At 39.6% G+C, this 25288-nt stretch overlaps 1 protein-coding gene and 1 pseudogene across 4 annotated transcripts in view; one reads left to right on the top strand and one right to left on the bottom strand.

The window, feature by feature from the left end:
* The window catches only part of OSBPL9 (oxysterol binding protein-like 9), a 256973-nt gene that overhangs the window by 1745 nt on the left and 229940 nt on the right, over positions 1-25288 (bottom strand). For all 4 annotated transcript variants that reach the window (XM_006879671.1, XM_006879668.1, XM_006879669.1 and 1 more), the window contains 9 exons: positions 20779-20805; positions 10993-11078; positions 7443-7614; positions 5570-5654; positions 4744-4854; positions 4414-4477; positions 4160-4300; positions 1995-2073; positions 1216-1307 (listed from right to left, as the gene is read on the bottom strand). In XM_006879671.1, the coding sequence (XP_006879733.1) occupies positions 1216-1307; positions 1995-2073; positions 4160-4300; positions 4414-4477; positions 4744-4854; positions 5570-5654; positions 7443-7614; positions 10993-11078; positions 20779-20805 (857 nt within the window). The remainder of the gene's footprint in view (positions 1-1215; positions 1308-1994; positions 2074-4159; positions 4301-4413; positions 4478-4743; positions 4855-5569; positions 5655-7442; positions 7615-10992; positions 11079-20778; positions 20806-25288) is intronic.
* LOC102850486 overlaps positions 21063-25288 on the top strand; it is a 7405-nt pseudogene continuing 3179 nt past the window's right edge.

Here is a 25288-nt window from a genome sequence, read left to right as displayed (position 1 = left end):
ACAAACAACCTGAAAGAAAAAAAATCATTTTATTTGAGATAGGAAAATTGAGTATGAATTAGTTATTAGGAACTATTTTTACAAGAACATAATTTTTTGTTTTAGAGATGCATATTGGAGCTATTTATGGGCAAAATAATTTCAAAAACACTTTTCAAATGGTACCCTAGTCTTTTCACTTGCTATGCGTCTGTGAGCTTTTAATTCACTTGGGGTGTGTGTGTGTGTGATAATATCCACAATGACAAAAATCAACATGTAATATAGTTGCATACATATTAAAAGCCAACCACAAGTATGTATGCTACAAGTTTAACTCAATTATTCCACACAATAAAAATAACTTTCAGACAGTTCCCATTTTCAGGTAATATGCCAGAGGGTAGATAATAGCTCTGATTACTGAGCTAAGCAATAGGTACCAATGACTGTGACTTACAGTGACCTTATTACCCTTACTTATTATAAACCTCATCTGTCCCCTTTCTTATCCTGTGCCATTTTCATCATCTTTGAGGCCACTGATGTAGTCACACTGTCAGTCCATCTCATTTAGGGTCTTCCTCTCTTTCACTGACCTTCCACCTTTCCAAGCATAATGTCTCTCTCCCGGGACTAGCCCCTTCTAAACAACACGCCCAAGGTTTGTGAAACGAAACTTAACATCTTTGCCTCCAAGATGTACTTTCTCCAAGACATATCTGTTTGTTCTTTGGTAGTCCATTCTGTTTTCTCCAACACCTCAACTTAAAAAGCATTGATTTTTCTTCTGTCATCGTATTCACTGTCCAGCATAGCAAGTAAATAAAAAGACTGCCCTGAGTCAGGCGAACCTTAAGTCTTCTGCCCCTCTGTAGAGGTCCCTGGCATCAGACTTTCACGGTGCACTCTGTATTTCTGATTTCTTGACTGCTGGTGCCAAGAGTATGTTAATTGTGCAACCAAGAAAGATGAAGTTGTTGACAATTTCAGTCTTTTTTTTTTGCCATCTATCATGATGCTGCCTGCTGGCTCTGTTGTGAGGATTTTTTTTTTTAAATGTTGAGATGTAATCAATATTGAAGGCTGTAGTCTTTGACTTCTGTCATAAGTGTTTAAAGAGCTGTTATACCTTACTTGGTACACTGCTATCCTGTTTCCAAAACCCACCGTGCCGTACAGGCAGCAACATGAGCACTGCAGCAAACAGGAACATCCCTAGTTAGGATTTCTTACCAGCGGGATTCATACTCATTCTGATCCTCCAACTTCCTCACTTTCTTCTTGATTATAGGCAACTTCTTGGTATCTATAAAGACTGTATTTTCCTAGAAAAGAATGAGGCAGATGGGTGTTTCATTGTTCAAATGGTTTTGGGAGTAACTCTTTCAGACTAACAGATTTACTTTCTCTCAAGGCTCATATGTATTAACTAATGATGGAGAGAATGAATTTCCTGTGCAGTCTTCAGCCTAAAAAGGAGTTGTGTGCCTTAAGTCTTTTTTTTTTTAATTTCAATGAACATTTACAGAGATTTTGGATTTCCATTCATTCAGTGCTGCAGCGCCTTAAGCCTTAAGCTCAATTTAACACATTTTTAGGGTGACTAAGCAACCCATGTTGTAGAGACAGAATCTCATGCACAGCTAAGTCTGTAAACAAGGAATCTTGATGTTGTATTTTAATAGAAAATCTTTTTTAACCATGTTTGTGTATATAAACACAAATTAGTTTATTTTTATAAACAAACATTCTAATGGGAGAACTAAAGTTTTGTGTATTTAATAAATGCCCAGCACTCATTTCCATGTATTATTTTGGGAGCAAAGAAGAGTTAACTACATTATGCTACTACCTGACTGCTAAGCAGGAAGTGGCAGCAAAAGACTTGCTCTGAAGAGGTTAGAGTGAGGCTTTGCCGTTCAACAGAATTCCCAGGTGAAAGAAGAGTAAGGGAGAGTTTAAAATTCACTGCGGCATTAAACATAGCCAAAAATAAAAATACAAGTTCTTACCCCTGTTGCATATTTTGCATACATTATACCATTCCATTCCCCTTCAATTGAGCAAAATGACTTCTTGTCATTTGGAGAACTAAACAAAAAGGAAACATTTGTGTTAGGTTCTCAGATTAAAAAAACTCCAAAGAATCTGATCAGTGTGTCCTACCTACTCAAAGCGAAAATTAGAAGAGCAACTATGACATTTTGGCAAAAGCAGCTGCACAGAACTCTATGCCCTAGGACAAATTATACAGATGAAGGCTTTGGGCAGGTGCTGATGAACTCTGTTATTGTAATGTGTCATTAAGAAAGAAAGAACTCATAGCTGTAAATGACATAGGAAGAGAATGCTCATCTTTATCCAGCAGAATGGCTGGCTGGTGGATGTGAACTACCCACCCTTGAGTTGGCAGAGTAACTTCCTACCCACTAGGTCACAAGAACTCCCTAATGAACTCCAAGTCCTATGAACATTGTGGTATGTAAAACAATATACCTTTATGTTCAATTGTTAATAATAATATCATCAGATTTTAAAAATTACACCATAGATAGCAAAAAGACACACACTTCACATATCCACATTTACATCAATCCTGAATTAGCAGAGTGGGAAGCACCACAGATTACCAATGGTTCGGGCCCTCGCATGCGTGAATCTGGGCCTCAGTGTACGTCTTCCAGGACTGTTTTCCTGGCAGACTACAGTATATTCAGTATTTTTCACCAAATACCAAAATTCAAAGACATCAAGTCTTTATTGACATTTTTCCTTATTCATTTTTCAGTTATGACAGGTGTCTGGCAATACAATGGCTTAGGTCTTAGTCCTCAAAGTAATATATTTTACACTTTAGGTATTATGCGGACTTACTCAATGCAGGATATCATTTGATTTCTTGACTCCTACTTCTGTGGATGTTGATTATATATCCAAGTAAAATGAACTTGGCAACTTTAATCTTTTCTGTTCATCATCATGGTTAGTGGTCTATTTATGAGAATTTCTGCTTTTTATTGAAGTGTAATCCAGAGAAGCCTCTAACCTTTGAGTTTCATTAGTAAGATGGTTTCATATACGTATCACAGGATGTCACTCTATCCAATCTGGATGTCACATCCTTCTTCTCATAGTTAAGACTGATCAATTTTAAGTATGGAGAAAAGACAGGAAAGCTAAAACCCTGACACATAACCTTCCCTGATTTTAAACCACTCAGTATCCTGTTTTGTTTGAATAATTATGTAGAGGTTCTTCTGTATGAGCACATTTTAAGTGTTCCAGAATTCTCATTTCTTGCAATGCTATTCATGATTTTTATTATTATCTAATCGAGTATCTTTGTATAGTACCTGGCTTGAATTTCTGGCAGTCCCCTGCAGATATAATGCTGCAACTATTTTGTTGTTTTTGTTGTTATTGTCGTTATGTGCTGTCGAGTTGCCTGTGACTAATGGCGACACTATGTACAACAGCTCTGAAGCCTGCCCTGTCCTGAGCCAGTCTCACTGACTCCAACACACCTACCCTAGAAAAATTTATTTGTGAGTGATCTCAATGATACTATTTGATGATCTCCATATTCTGTTGGATAATCTTACTTTGGAATGGGCACAAATATGGATTTTTTTCCACTTCATTGGCCAGGTAGCTGCTTTCAAATTTTCATGAACAGATGAATGAGCACTTCCAGTGTTGTATCCATTGGCTGAAACAGCTTTATTGGTAGCCTTGTTTTTAACCAATGCCTTCACTGCAGCCTGGACTTCTTCCTTTCCTACTGCTGCTTCTTGAGCTATGCAATCTGCTGAAATGGTTAATCACAGTGACCTGGAGTGGGGTTGTGTTTTGTTTTGAATTAACGAATGAGTGTGTGTGTGTACACACACACACACACACTATTTATTTTCTGCTTCCTTTGTCATTGAGTAGTTTGTCCACAGATCCCAGAAGCTAACTCAGTCAGCTAGAGCAACCTGAAAAGACCCTTTTCATGACCCATCTGTATGCCCAGGAAGGAACCATGGAGGTTCTATATTCAGGTTCTGGAATCCCAATAAAGGATTTCAGAGGGAGACAACACTTGAGATGTTCAAACAAATTAGAGAAACTTTTTAAAATGGTTAATTCCTATCACGACAAAAGAATATTTCATTTTCTTTCCTGAAATACCTACAAAATCTCAGCTGTAATTCTGTGCTTCTTGCCCCCATAGAAGGGTTTCGTGTGGAAGATGATAGTGGCATTATAGCCTGTTTTGGAACAATTAATATTGCATTCTCCTCCTAGTTCCACCCAGGGTACTGTGAGGATAGACCTGGAAAATGAAAAGTTTTGAGGTAAGATTAAACAGTTCAGAGGAAAGATATGCTTTAAAGAACATCAGGGTCTGCTGCTGATAGGAGAAAATGGGCACATGGCACTACTTGCCTTCCGTAACCATTGGGGAATGTAAGAATGTAATGCTCGTCATAGTCGAGGCAGGAGACACAGCCTGTCAAGAGAAGGGAGAGAAACTGGTCGTGTATGAACTGGCCATAAAAAGGCTTTGTTGTCCAGCTGAGGGACACTCTATCCAATGCAGTAGGCTAAACTTCCCACCTCACCTCCTCCAATCTCACAGCCCATCTCTGTTCTTTTCCGAATACATGCAAATTTTAATTTCTTGGGCCCTATATTTTTACTAGGCAAGTGCTCAGTATATTTTAGAAAGACATAAATTTGTACTAACACTACTATATACCATGCCCACAGACTCACCTTGCCCTATGTTGTGTACCCCAATTGACATCCCAAGGAATTTTGACTTGGTCCATATATGAGCATTGAATTGTATCTTCTTATTAAAACACTCAGCATAAAAAGCTGAAACTGAAGAAAAAAATGTTTTTATTTAACATACTTTCCATGGAGAAATCCTTTATTCCTCAAAGAGGAGACTGTAACCCGAATGTAAGCATTCCCCCCTGAACATGAGGCTATGGACCAATCCAGGAGACTTAAAATGTAAAGGACTATATTTTCTCCTGAGAAGAAAAGTATGCCTGGAACCACCTTCCTCCTACGTCTATGGAGTATTTCCAACCTTAACCAATGCATTGAACAATTCAATGCTGAGAGTATATATATACAATTCACCAGGAATACATACATTGTACAGAAAAAAAACCCTCATTTATGTAACAACAAGTTATGATTAGTGAAGCAGAAAATACTGCAATTTATACAAGGGACAGATAGATGAAAACAATCAACAGTGTTTCCACTACTAGTATCAGAGAAGACCCAGCTAGCAACACAATTTGGGAGTAAACTAAGCTCAACTACAGAGTTTTTAATGAATCTTTTTTGACACAGGGAGCTCTGGTGGTCTAGTGCTAAGGATTTGCACTGCCAACCCAAAGGCAAATGGTTCAAACCCACCAACTAGCTGCTCCATGGAAAAAAGAGGGACAGTCTCCTCCTCTACAATTTACCACCTCTGAAAATCCAGTGGAGGGTCAGCTATTAATTGGTTCTCACAACAACACTTTAGACAAAACATTTTGTTTGAGAATGGATGATGCAGAGCACCTCTAAAACTTACTGGGTGGATGATGAGAAACTTGTTCCGCCACAAATGTTACACTGTTTTTGGAAACCCAGGGGACCGGTCCTTCTGATACCAGCTCCTGCAAGCAAATAAAAGAAACAAAAATAAAACTGCAGACACCATAAAAAGAGTCTCTGCCTCCCAGGGTCCTTTAATTGCTTCATCTACACACTCAAAGCATCTCATATACATTTGTTATGCTATTGTAATTAAATCATATTGTAATTATTGCTTGTGTATGTCTGATAGTATCAAAGACTTTGGAGGCTCAGAAGCCTAATATGTGACCATATCTGACACACTGTGGGCCGTCACCGCTGCCATAGTATTAAGAACAGAGTCATATCCTGCATTTGTCTTTAACAAGGACTACATGTAACTTGTCATCAGAAAAGAGGAGACAAAAAAAAAAAAAAAGAGGAGACAGTTATGTCTAATCAAAGACTTTTACATAGACTACCGGACCAAGGAAATTAAAAGATGTATTGTGATGGGAAAGTCTTTTGTTAGGGAACTCTCCAAAGTACTGAAGGGCAGTGGTGTCACTCTGGAGACTAACTGCGCCTGATACAAGCCACGGTCTTTGCAATCACTTGCTATGTGTCAGAAAGTTGGAAAATAACTAGGGAGGATAGGAGGAGAACTGATGCCTATGAGCTGTGGTATTGGAGAAGACTATTCAATATACTATGAACTGCTAAGAAAACAAACAGGTTCAGCCTAGAGTGCATTAAACCAGGAGGCAAGGATTCTAAGGCTCCGTCTCACATACTTTGGACATGCTGCAAGAAGGGACCAGTCCTTGGAGAAGAACATCATGCTTGGGAGGGTGGAGGAACAATTCAAGAGAGGAAGACCCTCGATGAGGTGGATTGATTCAATGACTGGGGTAATGAGGGTGGGTATGCTGGAGACAGCGAGAGTGGCATAGGACAGAGTGGGTTTAGAGCTGTTGTACATAAGGCCACTATGAGTTGCAGGTGACTCGACAGCACATCACAACGACAAGAACAACTGGACCAATGGGTCTTCTTATTTAAAAAAAAAAATCAACACATACAAAACATACTCCTAGAGGTTTTTTAGCATTTATTTGATTCTTCCTTGCTGCTCTTCTTTCTTAAACCAAACCTCTAAATGCTAGAACTCTGGAGTTCTGGGTTACCTACTTTTCTAAACCTGTATTATCTTCCGAAAGGATTTCATCCAATCATAGAATTTTAAACCTATTGAAATATACACAAAATCTCTGAAATCCTCACCCTCATCCCAGACATTTCTTGTGAACCCCACACTCTTAAGTTTCAATTCTGTCTTTCAGTGTTGTTCTTGTCTACGAGACTCCTCTCTCATACTTTGCATTTCAAATGGAGCTCTTGATTTTCTCTTGCTCAAATCCAATCTTTTTCAGTAAATGACATCAACTAACTGTTAAAGCCACATGCAAAAGCCATCCCACTTCCTTCCTTTCCATTGCCTTCCCCAGCCCATCTATCAGCTCCACCTCCAAAATACACTTTGATTCAACCATCTCTCTCCAGAAGTAATGCTAGAGTTTCTCAGTGGTCTCCTTGCTTCAGTTCTTTGGCCCTTCCAATTTATTTCTACAAAGCCACCATAACGGTTTTTAAAAAACAAAATACAACATCCTGATGTGTCATGAAATGAGCACGTGGCCTACTTGGTCCTGTACAAGCTCAATTCTAAATCCTCAACCTCATCTCATACACCTCCTTCCTTTCTGCTACTCCAGTAACACTATCCCATGGGCAGGGAAAATCTTTTATCACTGCCACCACCAGCCATCCCCAAATGAAAATGAAATTTTCAACTTAAAGATCATTTAAAACAATAATGCATAACTCACTGTGTTCTCTTCGGTGTCATTTGGTAATGTCCAGTGACACTGAAAGATCTCACCCAGAATAGGGTTATATGGCTTTTTGGCAACTGATCCTCTCCTTCCCGCATGAAAGGCTGAGAGGTACCACTTCACCACTTGAACCATTCGATCCCTGGGATCTTTTTGGTCACTAATGCTGAAACAAAATACCAGAAAATTTAGTGCCTGCTTTGGGGCAATAATATGTAAGCTGATGTCCCAGGCCCCAGGGAAAAGACATCAACCATGAGGCAGAAGTTTGCCCAAGAAGTCTTTTCAAAATACATGTGTACAATTAATATATATCTATACAACTAAATACACAGAGGGTAACTGTATGCTTTAAGTTCTGGCAAATACAGATATCCAAGTAACTAACCAATCATTAAGGCATTTCCAGTACCTCAAAAAGGTTCCACGTGTCCTTGTTCAAGCAATTTCCAACCCCCACTCTGGGGCAACCAATGTTTTAAGTACCAAACACAAATTTTGCATATTCCAAAACCTTATTTAAATGCCATTTAATTGCTATTATTTAGTGATCTCCAACTACATTTGAGCTATTGACTTCTAATTTAGTTCTTCTGTAGTCAGAGACTATACTATGCAGTATTTCAGTAATTTAAATTTATCATGACTTGTTTTGTGGCAATGAGCTCTGGGAGGTGTGTTCTGTTACATGTTTTTCCTGCTCCTATTGCAGGGAACAGACCTCTCAAGTAGATTTATAGCTTCAAAACCCTGGTGGAGGGCTGTTCTGAGCCGGAACCAATTAGCTGACAGCAGGTTTTATCTGTGGCTCAGTATATGCTCTATTTTCATAAACGTTCCCTGTCCAGTTGTTGGGTGTTGTGTTTAGGAAGGCCAACTGTATCAAGGTGATTGAAAGCATTCCGTGACTAGTCTATACTCTTACTGATATTTTGGGGGAAATGATAAGGGGCTATTAGCTCTATCAATTTCTCTGATTGGAAATTTACCTTTTTTCTCCCCTTTAAATAAACTAGAAACAAAACAAAGACCGCTTCACTGTAATCAAGTTGATTCAGACTCATAGTGACTCTTCATCAGGTTTCTAAAGCAACAACTCTTTACAGGACGAAAACGCCCTTCTTCCTCCTGTGGAGCAGGGGGTCACGCACAGTACTGACATCTGAATAGCACGCCTTGCTCCCGAAGCTCCATGAGCCACATAACAAGTCTCGGCAAGTTAACATTATTAAAATAATACAGGCTCTGATCACCAAAGAGCTAAATTTTAAGTCACTAGCAAGTACCTACAAGACCCCTAATAGTGGCAATTAAATGGCATTTATATGAGCTCTTTATTCCTTCCTTTAATTGGTCCATTTTTGATCTATGTTGTTTGAAGGCGTGTTATTATTAACACATGGTATTTTTGGATTATTATACATTCCTGATTAATTGATCCTTCTAACAGGAGCCCTGGTGGTGCAGTGCATCACGTGTTGAGTTGCTAACAAAAAGGTTAGCAATACAAATGTCCTGGCTTTTCTGTGGAAGAAAGATGGGCTATCCCTGACTGTCAAGGTTTATAGCCTCAGAAACCCACTGGAGGATCACAAGTTGGAATTTACTTGAAGGCAGAAGGTCTGGGTTTTGGAGAATGTCATTACAGAATGTCCCTGTGTTGACTGTTGTAATATCCCTTGGCTTTAAAGTCTCCTTTGTCTGATACTAATTCAGCTACAGCAGTTGAAGAGTCTATTTTTTTTGTCTATATTTAAAATTAGTCAATGTCTCTAAAGTCAGAAAAATACATGGATCTTGTTTTGTTTTTTTAAATGTAGTTTGACAAGAACGTGTTCCATTTACACGTAGTATAGTTACTGCTGTTCTCTGGTTTTACTCCTCCTCTGTTCCGTGATCCAGCGTTCCTCCCTGATTTCTTTTTTACAGTTAATAGGTTCACTCGGGTTTGCTCACTTCTAAGAACTTGGCTCCCACTCTAGAAATATGGGTGCAGAATCTATATTTTAACATCTCTAGGTTTTTCTTTTAGGTCCCCAGATGATATACAAAAGGATGCCTAAGAGTCACTTAGGAATCTTGTTAAAATGGAGGGCTGATGCCACGTATCTGGGGGGGAGCAAACTCAGCAGGGGCTTTCAGAAAAGCGAACCAGTTCAAAGTCCTGATAAAAACTACCCAGCAATCTAAATACCGTATCAAACAAACAATAAATACTTTCCATTTTTATTCACATAAATTACCAATAAATTTTATATTTTATTTGTTTAGTTATTTATTAACTTATTTACTGCCATGTTTACTTGAATTTCTGCTCTGCACACATCAGTAAATTGTTTTAGATATTCACGAAGACAAGACAGATTAATGTTAGCCAATGTACGAACTACTATAAAACTTTAATAATATGCATATGACTTCAAGATAAAGGAATAAAATCAGAGAAATTGGATTTAAAAAAAATTTGTGCTGCAGATGAAAAGCGATCTGATTTTACCTTGTAAATACATTTTGACTCCTCCTCACATACTTCTGTCCCTTGCACATGTGTATAATACCATATATGTGAGTCTGCTTGACTAAACTCTGTAAGGGCAGAAACTTGTGGCATGTCTGTTCTCCTCACATTTAAAGAGAAGTACTTGACAAGCAACAACTGCTTCGGTGAGCTTGCTGAACTCAATTAACTGAATTTCATCAGGATGAACCCTATAAATACTGGCCACAAATTAATGGGCTCCTGGGTAATGGAAAGGTCAGTGGTTCTACAGGAGAATAATGGGGCAGTCTATGGAAAATTCATAACCCTGGAAATTTTCTGAGATAGTTCTACTATTACAGACTGATAAAACAAACAACAAAACAAAATCACTGCTGTCAACTTGGAACCAATGTATGGCCGACCCTCCTCCAGCAGAGAAGGGTGTAAATTGCATGGAGGACACTGTCCATCTTTCCCCTTGTGGATTCAAACCGTCAGAGAGACATGGCTTTCTGGCTAGTAGCATTCTTATGAAACCTTTTACAAGCCAAAATGGTGTATAGAATTAACTAATACGGGAAAAATTTTTCCACATTCCTAGACCTAAAAAATAACCAACCAAATCGCACCAACTAACATAAAAGAAACTAAAATAACACCAGCACAGTGTTTATAGGCAAAGCTCCCAGCTATGGCAGCCCGATGCTGAAATCCTGAACTTGGAGAGAACTCTGGAAATGCCACTCTCGGAAATTCAGGGGCCTGCTGCCTCTTTAACAGCTTGCTATGAAATAAATGCTAAATGCTAATTTGTTTTTGTCTCTTTTTTGGTAACAGTGAAATTCTCTGGATTTCTTTTGATGAGCAAAAACCAGGTACTAGTATAGGTCACTGTAGAAGTAATGTGATAAAGTTTTAAAAAGCTTGGAACACCTGTATACGTAAAATACTCAGTGTCATTTTACCCAGAAATGTATGAATCATTGAAAGAATTCTGGAAAAGAAGAAAGCTATTAAGTAACATCTTACAAAAAATAATAAGTACTGTGTTTGATCAAATACCTCACAAACAGGTCCGGATGTGCAAAAAAGTCTGCATACATTTCTAAAAGAGATCTTCTTTCAAGAATAAATGTTGGAAGGACTACCTGAAAAACACACATTTGACTTATAAGGAGGATATTCTACTAAGGGCAAAGAGATTGCTCAACTGCTTTTTAAAAGCTGCTACCACTCACAGCCACACTTATTAATATTGCCCAGGTATACTTTTGACAGCTGCTTCCCAAGTACTTTAGATTCAGAAGAACTCATTAACCTACAGAGCATGAGATAAACAAATGATGTTTTGGATGCAATGTCCCTTTTTTGGCCTACACAGTTTAATTAGCACTGTAGGTTGACCCTCCAGCACTCCCCACGACTAGACATCACAAGGCAGGAGACTGCCTAGTCTCTTACTCCCCCAGAGCCACCGGGGGATTTCAACCACTCGAGAGTCAGCACCTTTGGGTTAGCAGGGCAACTCCATACTGACCAGGACCCCAGAGCTCCCTGAATATTAAGTGTAATAAGGAGGACAAAATACTACTATATTAATATAGTAATGCTATATTTGATATTGTATATACCACTGGATGAATTGGCAGCATCAGGATGGATGGTGAAGAGATTGAGACTGTACACAGCTTTAGTTTGCTTGGCTCCACAGTCAACACTCTTGGCACCAGTAGCCAGGAAATTAAAAGGCGCATTGCCATGGGAAAGTCTGCTGTTAGGGACCTCTCTAAAGTACTGAAGAGCAATGGTGTGTCTCTGGAGACTAAGGTGCGTCTGATACAGGCCATGGTCTTTGTCATCACTTGTTATACATCAGAGAGTTGGACAATGACCAAGGAGGATAGAAGGAGAATTGATGCCTTTGAGCTGTTGTGCTGGAGAAGAGTATTGAGAATACCATGGACTGCTAGGAAAACAAACAGATTCATCCTGGAAAGGGTTAAACCGGTGGCTCCTTGGAGGCAAGGATTCTGAGGCTCCATCTAACATACTTTGGACATGTTGTGAGGAGAGACTGGTCCTTGGAGGACATCATGCTTGGTAGGGTGGAGGGACGGCGCAGGAGAGGAAGGCCCTCTATGAGGTGGATTGATTCAGTGACTGGGGTAATAGGGATGGGAGTGTCAGAGACAGTGCGACTGGCACAGGACAGAACAGAGTTTAGGGCTGTTGTACATAGGGTCGCTATCAGTCGCAAGCGATTCGACGGCACATAACAACAACAACATACTTGATATTAGGGAGTTTTGGTGACTAGTGCTAAGAAGCTGTTCTGCAAACCCAAAGGCATCTAGTTGAATCTACCAGCTGCTCTGAAGGAGAAGGATGGACAATCTCCTCTTATGCGATTTACTGCCTCTGAAAACTTGCTGGAGGGTCAGCTATGATTTGGTTCTGACTCAACGGCACAAAACAACAACCTACTCAGTATTAAGTATGACAAAAAAGTGAGTACTACTGGGGCACTACATATCTTATTAAGCTGTAAAAAAGCTCTGTAATAAGATGATACCTCTGTTTTAGAGAGGAGGAAAAATGAATTTAGTGAAAATCTTCTCACTCATAGTGAGAAAATGTCTCATGAATAGAATTCAAAATTGAGGAGGAGGATAGGAGTCCATGCACTGTCCATAGCTGCTTCTCTGTTATTGCTGGACAAGTATATATACTCACATCTGAGTCTGTAAATACATGATGAGCTCTCAGAACACAAGTTTCATTCATAGCTACAATGTCGGCTCCTATTACACATTAAAAAGATTTTAAATGAGTGACTAAAGAAATAAAGAACAGATTCAAAAGAAACAGTCTTTTGACCATGGTGCATGAAGGAAAATGCTAAGGGCCTAGGAATATGGTAAAGTAAATAAGAATGGAAATCAGAATAAAAGTAACAATGAGAAAGATGAGGATCAACTAATAAAAAAAGATTACTATGAGACAGACAAAAATATATTATTATTTGTAAGAGACTATTAGTTAGTCATCATGGGAGTACAACACCAGAGACAAAACTCCTTGAAATTAAGAAATTGGCAGCATCTCACTGTATTCAAGCTCCTATGTTAAAAGCTCTGAGGGTGGTAAAGGTAGGGATGAGAGAACAGCCCGGCATTTACACTCTAGGTGGAATGTGACAGAAGTCATACACGACAGAGCATTCGGGGGGACAAAAGGATGCTCTATTTGAGTATCCAGAATTAAGGCAGAGGTGGGGCTTTCTTCCTTGAAGTGGCACTAGGGAAAAAAAGCCTTAGTAAGGTTGCGACCAACAGAGAATGAAGAAACCAGAATGGATGTAAAAGAAATGCATCACTGGATTGGGTAGATATAAAAAGGGACATGAAGTTGGAAAGGGACACTAAAGCGATGAACATTTAGAATCTAATCTTTATTATCAAACTCCAGAGTTAAGTTATAAGCAAATAAAATACGTATGTTCATAACCTAAATGTGGCAGGTAAACTTATGTACAGATTTGTGCCACATCCTTTGACTTCTGGGAAACAGAAATTATAAACCATCAAAGTAAGAATGCTAAAGCACAAAACCATAGGTTTTGTTTCTTTGAGCATTTAAAGGGTTGTTGCTGTTATGTGCCGTCGAGTCGCTTGAGACTCATAGCGACCCTATGTACAACAGCCCTAAATGCTGCTCTATCCTGTACCAATCTCACTGCCTCTGACACACCCATCCCGATTACCCCAGTCACTGAATCAATCCATCTCATAGAGGGTCTTCCCCTCCTGCGCTGTCCCTCCACCCTCCCAAGCATGATGTCCCTCTCTAAGGACCGGTCTCTCCTTACAACATGACCAAAGTATATCAGAAGAAGCCCCAGAATCCTTGACTCCAAGGAGTAGCCTGGTTTAACCCTCTCCAGGATGAATCTGTTTGTTTTCTTGGCAGTCCAGGGTACATTCAATACTGTTCCCCAGCACCACAGCTCAAAGGCATCAATTCTCCTTCTATCCTCCCTAGTCATTGGTTCAACTCTCTGATGCATAACAAGTATTTATTAAAAGATTAAATACTATTAATGTATGAACAGTTCCTAAAAAATCAACAAAAAATGACTATGACATTTTTACATAAATTTTGCACACCTTCTATATTTGCCAACTATGCTCCCATTCCCTGGTATTTATAAACATATACTACGCTAAATTTATTTTTTAAACAGCAATATGTTAATAAGAGAGAGAAAAATGGCATAGCAGCACTTAGTGAAATACCTCAAAGTTGGGAGGGTGATGTAGTTAATAAACAGAGGCAGATGTTTTTGTATAAAAATAAGTACTGCACATGTAATGTTCAAAAGAGAAACACAACAAACACAAAAAGAATACTGATTTCACTTGTAATCCAAGGAAAAAAATTTTCTCTATATTTACAAGTTTTCTTGAAATTCAATTAAACTTTCCTATGTTTCCATAAAATAATAATTAAATGTCCTTCTTGCATGTCAAGGTTGTTTTGAAGATTAAGGTGCTAAATAGATGTGACCCTGCAACATTTCCATATATAACCTTTGGATTTATACTTCTGCCAAAAATGATTCACTGAGTCACAACCTATAATAACTGCAAACAGTCTATGATGCTAAAGGTGGCTTTTTAGCTATTACCTTAGCCCCCTCTGTCTCCAGCCACCTTAAATGCAGGCACATGGTCTTGAAAATCATCAACATTTGTGGGACTAGGGTAAGAGAGTGCTTCCCACACTGGCAGCAAAACTGAGGTTGAGAGTGAGATCCTAGTGATAGTGGTGGAGAGATTGTGGCATTGCTGTAGAGAAACCGTGGTAAGAGATCATCAGAGAATCCCTGAGAAAAAGGCCACAGTTAAAAATTTTGCCAAGCTTGAGGGATCTTTGAAGCTGTCGTCTAACTGCTTTGAGGGAAAACCTTGCTGGATGACTGAGGAGACCAGAGGTTTCTTAAATTTGTCTTGCTGAATGGAAACTAGGACTTGCTACTTATTAAGGAACTGTGTGTTGCTGTTAATCTGGCTTGGGACTGCTGGACTAAACCTAGATTTGCATTGTGAGATATTCTTTGCTTTTCTCACTCCCCAATCTATCTCCCTGATAAACCCCACTCTCAGTATCACAATAGTGGGCAAAGTCTGTGAGGCAACAATGAATACACACACCTCTTGCTGCTGGTGTGGCTCTAGAGGCAGCATGGGGTTGTGGGCTCTTTATCTGTTTTCTATGCTGGGATGTTGAGGGCCTGTGCAATGCTCACTCTCTGACCCTTTCAGAAAGACGCTCACAGCCCTCTGCCCCATGTCCTGTTTTCAGTTCTCTAGGCAAAAACCCAAATTCAATGCTGCCCAGTTGATTCTGATACATAGTACTCCTAAAAGAGTAGAGCTCTGCCACAGGGGTTCTTCAACTGTAAATCTCTGAGGGTTAAATCTTTTTCTCACATAGTGGCTGCTCATTTTGAACCACTGTTCTTTTTTAGATTAACAGCTGAGTGCTTTAACCCATTGTTCCAACCAATAGGATTAAGTGAGCTTTTGGGAAATCAGCCTAATACTATGCAATTAACTGACTGGTCTACTGAGAGAACTGGTCAGCTGTGGTCTGGCTGGAAAGGCCATGCCTTAAAAATGAACAGAAGGGTCAATCTCACAGAGGCTAAATGGGAATGTAGCATCAAAAATAGCCTGAAGAGAAACACAGTTTTGGGGCCTGGTGTCCCTAAGCTAAGAACTTCCTGGACTCAGAAGACAGCTATAACAATGAAGATGACATGAAGCATGGCTCCTGAAATGTCTCTTTATCCCAAGTTGTAGCCTAAAAAAACCACACAACTGTTGACTATGACTAGTTTTGTGTGGCTATTACAATAACTGATCAAAACTAACAAGAGAGGTAGAATGTGCAGTGGAGACAGTTGTCAGAAAAGGTAGTAAAGTTGGAGAGTAGAGGTATACCTGACAGGAATCAGTTTTGGGCTTTTGTGATTCTTATTCTTCCAAGGAAGTTAGACCACTTCTTGAAAAAGACTGTTTTTCCCAATTTTTTTTTTTAAATTGTAGAAAGAAAATGTTCTGCCTAAAAATGTATTTTAAGAATGGCATTCTTAGGCATCACTGAGTTGACTACAACTCCTAGCAGTCCTATGAACAACAGATCTGAACTCTGCCTTATCGCGTACCATCCTCAAGATCTCTGTTCAAGCCCACTGTCAGCCACTCCATTTAGCTAGGAGTCTCTCTCCCTTCTGTTGACCTTTCCTAGCATGATGTTTCGCTTCAAGGACTGGTGCCCAAAGTAAGTGAGATGATAACATTCCTGAAAATGTGGAAGCCTGTTCTGCAATGACAGTAAGATATATCTGAGAATAAAATCCAGGACATTAAGGATGCCAAAGAAGAGAATGAAGGAATCCAAGTCCTTTACAGTATCGTTGACCTATTAATCAATTCTGGAACTACTCTCCTTCTGGACCTCTCATTACATTAGACAGTAAAGCTAGTACTGTTTAAGTTGCTTTTAAATTTGTATTCTGTTATTAGACGCCCAAATCAACTAAGACAAAAGAATTTTAAAAGTGCTATATTTCAGAAGTCAACATTAAGCTACAGCTTTCAAACTTGGAAGTGCTTATTCTAGCAGTTGTTGTTAAGTGCCGTCAAGACACAGGCAACTCACAGCGACCCTATGAAGGAGAGTCCTCAACGCTGTGTGTCTTTAATCCCCTTTCCAGGTTCATATGGTTTCCGGAGGCCAGCTCCAGAGGCCAGTGGTATCCAGAAGTGGATACCACTCCTGCTTCCCAGCTTGTTTTAATCGGGGAGCTTTACCCTACACTGTCCGCACTGGGTAATCAACCATTAATGCATTTGACACAGCAGCGTCAGTGTTCAGCCTCACAGCAGCACAAGTTGCCGCTGGACTGTAGAGGACACACCAGGGCTATATGACCTAGAGGAATGTTTGAACAAAAACAAAGAGACAGGCCCAACGGTCGCGGATTAAAAGTCACCCACCTTTGGCTTGGTAGCATTGCTTTCTGTCCACTAGGCCAACTGATCTCTATGTTGATATTATTGTTGTTAAGTGCCATTGAGTCGAAGGCGACTCACAGAGACCCTATGAAGGAGAGTCCTCAATGCTGGTAATCTAATATCATTGAAGCAGTTTTAGGGACAGACTCATGCACGTATGCTCTTACCTAGGGCTCCGCAGGGGGCGCTAGTGGCTTAGTACTAATGAGCTGTGATGCGAAAACCTGAGGGTCATTTTTCTCTGTGGCAGAGAGGTGGGCAATCTCCTCCCATGTGATTTTCTGCCACTGAACACCACAGGAGGGTTGGTTCCAACTTGACAGTACTTAACCACAACATGGCTTCACAGACAAATATGCTGGATCCCACAAATAAATACTATCCTTATAATTTATCTTCCCCCTCTCATTCAGAATTTGGAGTAAGAAATCTTATCCCAGGCACTTGTTAGAGTATGGTGAGTGAGCACTTTATTTTTAATTGTTTTCTAAATTGAAAAATCAAAATAAAACTCACTACGGTAAACACTAATTTCCAGCACTAGAGTTGATTTAGGCAAAACAAAATTAAAAATCCTAAATTTTGAAAAATTTCTAAAGCTAGATGGAAGAATAATTCAAGTAATATGAATGAAAGCTACTGTAGCTCAAAGGTTAAAAGTAAGAGGCAACAGTGGAAAGACTGTTGTTGTTGTTAAGTGCCACCGAGTCGCAGGCGACTCATAGCAACCCTATGAAGAATGGAAAGATTACAAGTTTGAAATCACAAATAAGGTTATGCTCTCTGTCATACTTAATATGATTTAGCCTAGTAAACAGTAACAAATACATTGGTAGCTCTATGGTTAAGTTTAGTGAAAGGATGAAGTTTCTAGCAAAATGGCAGATATAAAATGGCATCCACATACCAGTTCCCAAACCAACTGGTCATTCTATTTAGAGCTGTTGTTGTTGTTGTTGTTGTTATGTGCAGTCGAGTCGTTTTCGACTCACAGCGACCCTATGCACAACAGCCCTAAACCCTGCTCTATCCTGTGCCAACCGCACTGCCTCCGACACACCCATCCCGATTACCCCAGTCACCGAATCAATCTATCTCATAGAGGGTCTTCCCCTCCTGCGCTGTCCCTCCACCCTCCCAAGCATGATGTCCCTCTCCAAGGACCCGTCCCTCCTGGCAACATGTCCAAAGTATGTCAGACGAAGCCCCAGAATCCTTGCCTCCAAGGAGCAGCTTGGTTTAATCCTCTCCAAGATGAATCTGTTTGTTTTCCTGGCAGTCCATGGTACAATCAGTACTCTTCTCCAGCACCACAGCTCAAAAGCATCCACTCTCCTTCTGTCTTCCCTAGTCATTGTCCAACTCTCTGAGGCATAACAAGCGATTGCAAATACCATGGCCTGTATCAGGCACACCTTAGTCTCCAGAGAGACACCGTTGTTCCTGAGTACTTTAGAGAGGTCCCTAACAGCAGACTTTCCCATCGCCATACGCTTTTTGATTTCCTGACTGCTGGTACCAAGAGTGTTGACTGTGGAGACGAGCAAACTGAAGCTGTGAACACTCTCAATCTCTTCGCCATCCATCCTGATGCTGCCAATTGGTCCAGTGGTGAGAATCTTTGTCTTCTTGACATTGAGCCTCAGTCCATACTGAAGGCTGCAGTCCCTGACCCTTCGCAGCAAGAGCATGAGGTCCTCCTCAGTTTCAGCAAGCAGGGTTGTGTCATCTGCATAACGCAGATTGTTAATAGATCTTCCACCAATCCTGATGCCACAATTCTCCTCATAGAGCCCAGCTTCTCGGATAATCTGCTCTGGATACATGTTGAAAAGGTATGGAGACAGGATGCATCCCTGGCGTACACCCTTCCCTATTTTGAACCATGCAGGGTTACCCTGCTCTGTTCTGACTACTGCCTCTTGATCCAAGTACAGGTTTCGCATTAGCACAATTAAATGTTCTGGGATTCCCATTCTTCTCAGAGTCAGCCACAGTTTGTTATGATCCACACAGTCAAATGCCTTTGCATAGTCAATGAAACACAGATAGATAGACATTCTTCTGGTATTCTCTGCTTTCAGTCAAGATCCATCTAACATCAGCAACAATATCCCTAGTACCACGACCCCTTCTAAACCCAGCCTGGACTTCCAGCAGTTCTCTGCTGATGTGCTGTTCTAATCGTTTTTGGATAATCTTCAGTAGAATCTTGCTTGCATGTGAAATCAATGACACTGTTCTGTAGTTTCCACACTCAGTTGGGTCACCTTTCTTTGGAATAGGAACAAATATAGATCTCTTCCAGTCAGTTGGCCAAGTGGTTGTTCTCCAGATTTCTTGGCACAACTTGGTGAGCACATCCAGGGCAACATCTGGTATCTGAAATACTTCAATTGGTATATCATCTATTTCTGGAGCCTTATTTTTTGCTATTTCCTTCAAAGCAGCTTGAACTTCTTCCTTCATCACCATAGGCTCTAAGAGCTACAAGTTTAAAACCAAATTTAGACCACAGTATTTCCTGAATATGTGAACACCACATGATTTTCCACTAACTCTTCCATTTATTACAACAACTATACAAAGTGGGTCAATGTATGTTAATTTTGTACATGAGAAACCAAAAGTTCACAGAGGAAGGAACTTGCTAAAGATCATATAGTTTAGTAACAACGGAGATAGCATGACAACTTAAGTTCTCTGAACACAAGATTAACACTCTGATCACTCTGATTCTGTGTATAGAACATGACTTTAGTCTTTGCTCAAACTACTGACCAATCCCAATATCGCTGAACAGTGAAGAGAATGAGATTGTTAATAGCTTCAGTTTGTTTGGCTCCACAAGCAACACTCTTGGTACCAGCAGTCAGGAAATTAAAAGACAAATTGCACTGGGAAAGTCTGCTGCCAGGGACCTCTCCAGAGTATTGAAGAGCAACACTGCCAGTCTACAGACTAAGGTGCACCTGATCCAGGCCACGGTCTTCCTAATTATGTGCTATGCATCAGAAAGCTGGACAATGACTAGGGATGATAGAAAGAGAATGGATGCCTTTGAGCTGTGGTGCTTAAGAAGAGCACTGAAAAAAAAAAAAAAAGAGCACTGAATATACTATGGACTGCTAGGAGAACAAACAGGTTCATCCAGGAGAGGATGAAACAAAGCTGGTCCTTGGAGGCAAGGATTCTGAAACTTCATTTGACATACTGTGGACATGCTGCAAGGAGGGCCCAGTTCTTGGAGAGGGACGTCATGCTTGGGAGGCTGGAGGAATAGGGCAAGAGAGGAAGACCCTCGATGAGATGGAGTGACTCAGTGACTAGGGTAATGAGGGTAGATGTGTTGGAGACAGTCAAGTTGGCTCAGGAAAGAGCAGGGTTCAGAGCTATTGTACACAGGGTGGCAAGAAGTCACAAGCGACTCAACAGCACGTAAGAATAACAAATATTCATCAACAACTTCAACTCAGTGCAATCACTCTGGAAGTGGCTCATAGTTGATCCTCCAATGGAAGACTATAAAATGTATGGGAGGAAAATGTCCATTTTTCTCCTGTGGAGTAGAGGGTAGATTTGAACTCCTTACCCACTAGGCCACCAGAGTTTCCTTACATTCAATCTTAAGATGCAATATATGAACAGAAGTTACATCATTACTACCTCAGCTAATAATAGCTAACATTGTATTGCACAAACACACCTCCCATGCAGTCACAGAGGATCACCACCCTCGGTAGCAAATACCAATCATGAGCCTTACCTTAGTAAGATCCATTCCAAGCCTAACCTGGGACAAGATATGCATTATAACGCTCTTATGCTCTTCCACTGATCCTGCTTCTCCTTCATCATCTCTATCATCATGGGAATCGAAGAGATCTAAAAGAAAACAATCTGCTTAGACTACTATTAAATTGGGTCTTTCAGTGCTGTTATCAGTATATTACAAATACACGGATATTATTGCAAATGTTTTTAAGTTGTGTTTTTTTGTTTTGTTTTTTTTTTAATGACCACTTACCAGCATCACTTGTTCCATTGGACATGGACGAATTAAGTGATTCTGTGGTGTCTGGTCGTTTTAGACTATTTCCCGAGCTGCTGTGTGTCAGGACTGAGGCAGATCCAGAGGAACTGAAAAAAATAAAAATTAACCTCTTAAGTTAAAGCAATTTAGAATCACTGAAAGATGTTAGTGCTCAACGCTACTAAAAACCAATATATGCAGATAACTGTCAGAAACATACTAGCCTCTTACACTTAGCTGATTACATAATCAATACATATACTTTCTACCTCCTTGCCTGCTACCTTCATTGCAGGACCATAAACTATAGAATTTGCCAACAAGGTCTCAACTTGTGCTTTATGCAGTGTGTCCTCAACCAAGACAAACTGGTATGGTAAGGTAACAGTCTGTTAAAAAATCAGTCAAAGTTTGCTTCTCCCTCTAGTTAAGCTTAACTTTGTCCATTTTCCTCATTTTGTTACAATACATAAATGTAGCTATGTCTTAGTTTTAAGCAACAGTTTCTTACTTAATCTCAGAAAACTGCCTTGCCTACTTTTTGTGAGATAACAGCCTATATCAGCATTCACATTCTTCCTAATCAGTAAAAAAATAATTCCCCCCCCAAAAGCATAATTTTTACAATTAAGTTTATAGTAATTGGCATACTGGGTTGATTAACAAGGTATACAAAAACTTTCTTCTGTAAGTTGTTACACCTGTAAAAGAACTTTCCTAGGACCAATATATAGTAAGAAAGATAAACCTTAAATATAAAAATCCAATTTTTCACACTGTAGGTATTACTTATAAAACAATACATGTACTATAATAAAAAAATCTCTACATGTGAAATATCATTATGTATACTATGGTAAACACAGTTTTCCCTGGTTACTTACCTTCTTTAGATCTATTTTTCAAAACTCCTTAGGTAACTAAATATTGCTTCTTTGATAATTTAGCAGTTTACATCACAAGGTACTGTAACTAATGTCTACCTCACCAGTTTTGAGAGCCAATGGAAAATATGAGAAAAAGACCTAGGTAAGAGAAATCAAATTATCGTTAAATACAAAGAGCTGCATGAAAATTGTCTTAGAAATGTTTTGTAGCTCTTGGATACATCAAAGTAGAGTCAATCTTTTAAATCAATTGATCTAAAACCCCGAGGCCTAAAACGTATGGAGTCTCATTTTAGATGCAATTCCAAAGGTCAGATGTTGCACGTTTTCTCCTCATTCATGGTTGAAAACTAGAGCCAGGATAAATGAAATGCTCAGTAGAATTCAAAACGGAAAAATGAGGAAGGACAAATTGCCTGCTAACCATTCTACAATTTAAGTTGTTAAGGCCAAACGATTTCAAAAACATGCCTAACAACAATATAAGAAACAGTGTGTATTTCAGTAACAAAATAATTTGTATTGAACTTAATCCTAAGATTATAAAGTGCACAGAGAAGTTTAAAGCTCTAAATTTAAATGACAATAACTTACTGAGCAGCAGTATGTGCTGTACACTGTATTATGTACCCCCAAGCTATAATATCCTAACATGACAAGGCCAGTATGATTAATCTCTTAAACAGATACTCAGAGTCAATGACTGATACGGAGCACACACTTAACTGGCAAGCAGGGAAGCTACTTCAATTTAAGCCCAATTTCAAGAGATACATTCTTTCTAACATTTAATTTAATTTAGTTTATAAATGCAATATTGCACATGCTCAATAATATAGCTAACACTGAAGCTAGTTTGGTAGATAAAGCATAGTGAAAAACTTTCATGTTTGCTCTTTAGAGAAAAAAAAAAAAATTAAATATGTGACTGGAGTGTTAGCACCAGCTAATGACTTCCATGGACCACAAAATCAAATGCAGAGAACACTGTGATTAGGGCCTGGGTATAATATGGAAATATTCCCATTTAAAAGGACGTAAGGACTACTAAGAACAAAACAAAAGCCAAACCAGCCAGAGAAGATTAGCATGGCCCCTGCGCAAGGATGACACGCAAATTCGTGAAGCGTTCCATATTTTCGACCCTGAAATGAACCAGTCTCTAACGAAGGCTGACTCCTAACTCCTTTCACCTACAAATTTCGTCTTTGGATACAAACCTAAGTGGATAGTCCTTGGCCGAGGGACTGTTTGTTTCAAAAGAGGCAGGGAGAAGAAGAGAAAAGGGGGAAAAAAAAAAAAAAAAAAAAAAAAAGCCAAACCAACAAAACAATATGCTATCCGCATAAAACACAGCACTACCTACCTATCAGTTTGGGAAATCTAGATAAGGGCATAATAGGAATGTATGAAACTGAGAGAGAAAAATTATTGGTGTTGTGTTCCGTAACTCACTCATGACTGACCCACCGAGTGAGTTTTCAGAGGCTTTAAATCATATGAAGTAGATTGTCCACCTTTCTCCTGGAGAGCGGCTGGGAGACTCAAACCACGTGTCTTAGGGTTGGCAGTGCAATTTCTTATCAGAGGTTGACACTACCAGAACTCCCAAATTTCTCATTTGATTTTATTTGAATGGTGTATTTGCTACAGGACAGAATAAAGGGGAAAGTAAAAAAAAAAGGAAGTTTATGAAAAAGGAAGAAACACTCCAAGAGTCTGCAGGATTTTTTTTTCTCCTGTATCCACTATATATACAAAAGGTAGTAACTCTGAAAATTTTAATTTCATAGGGACTTCAGGACCCCTGAAACCAGGGTCAGAGATTATAAGCAATAGTGTTATTTTAAGGAGGTCAGGCACAATACTATAAAGTGTTTACTGAATATAGTGATAAAGAGATCAGAGGTTAAAGAATTAAGTTCCTTTCCTAGCAAACCATATACTTTGGGTATAATAAAACTAATGTCCTGTATAGGAACTTGCCCTTAATCCTGCTAAACTAAAACAAATAATAGAACACTTAAAAAATGAATAACCATTTATTCTTATCTTTAGGCTTTTCTTTCACACGCTTATTTTCTTTTAATTTCACTAATTTTTTTTCATGATTAGATTAAAATCTATCGTTGCTGTTAGCTGCTGTCACAGACCCATGCCCAACAGAGCCCTGCCCTGGCTGAGCTGTCTCCATCATCAGTTGGGGCTCTGACTGCTGTGATCCACACAGCTTTTTCTGGCTGATTTTGGGGAGCTGACTACTAGGTCTATTTTCCCAGTCTATCTTCGCTAGTCTGGAAGCTTTGCAGAAGCCTATAAGTGATGGTTAATAGTGTATGCCAAAGTGATGACAATTTTCAGTATGTACAAGTATTATTAATCCATTATGTTAATGAGGTAGTCTTAGAGGCAGTTATGTGATATGATTAGCTTAACCTGAAGTAGAGTCTCCTTAGGGGTTTGCCTGCTTTGAATATATGTATAAACTCCTAGTAAAGCAGGAGAGCCTTCTGCCCAGTACTGTACCTGGTTCATCACCCCAAAGCTAAACCAGCAGCCTGTTGTAGCTGCTCACCTGGGACTACTTACCTGTCAGTCCTCCAAAGCCAGTCAGCTGACCCTGGACTCCTAAGCCTCCCAATGCCTTTCTTCTGTGGACTGACCCACATACGTGGAACCTACCAACGTCTATTTCTAAATGTGTGAGCCATTCTCTTTCAAAAAAAAAAATCAATCTCTTTTTTAATATCTCTCTATATAAACACTTCATTGATTTTGCTTCTGTAGAGAACTCAGCCCAAGACAGCTAAACAGCATTACAGCAACACAAAAGACCCCACAGGCAGATGGGTGGTGGGTATGCATAAGGTACAACTGTATGAAAAGTAAAATTGACTAATGAACCAGCAATGGCCATACAAAATGTCAAACTTTTATTAGCAAAATGTGAATAATAGTTTCCCAATCATTTACTTCGCAAGAATGAGATACCAAATCCTTTCTGCTAAACTGGCTACCTTGAAGTCCCTTCTTTAACTCAACCTTCAGTTCACAGCATGTGGGCCATTTCTTTCCCTCACAATCAAAAGTCAAATTTGCTTTCCGGGCCCATCCCTTCCTGCTTTTAGAGTTTTATCTCGGGGCAAATGCTGCCCTTTGAGATTGTATGGTTGATTTTTGGGGATGGGGGGGGGGGGGGGGGATCTGTCAAACTGTGTTAGAATTCCTCCCTGTCCAGGTGCACTGGTAAAGCCAGTCACAACAGGCCAACCTTCCTGGGCCAGGTCTGTATTGGTTGCTGAGGTGAAGTTGAAGCAGCCAGCCTTGAGAGGATGTAGGACCACAATGTGGGAGAC

The sequence above is a fragment of the Elephantulus edwardii genome, unplaced genomic scaffold (assembly GCF_000299155.1).
Source record: "Elephantulus edwardii isolate Elephantulus edwardi_28Jun2011 unplaced genomic scaffold, EleEdw1.0 scaffold00005, whole genome shotgun sequence".
NCBI classification, from domain to species: Eukaryota; Metazoa; Chordata; class Mammalia; order Macroscelidea; family Macroscelididae; genus Elephantulus; species Elephantulus edwardii.
The sequence above is the reverse complement of the archived record's forward strand: the minus strand, read 5'-3'. Positions and strand labels throughout refer to the sequence as shown.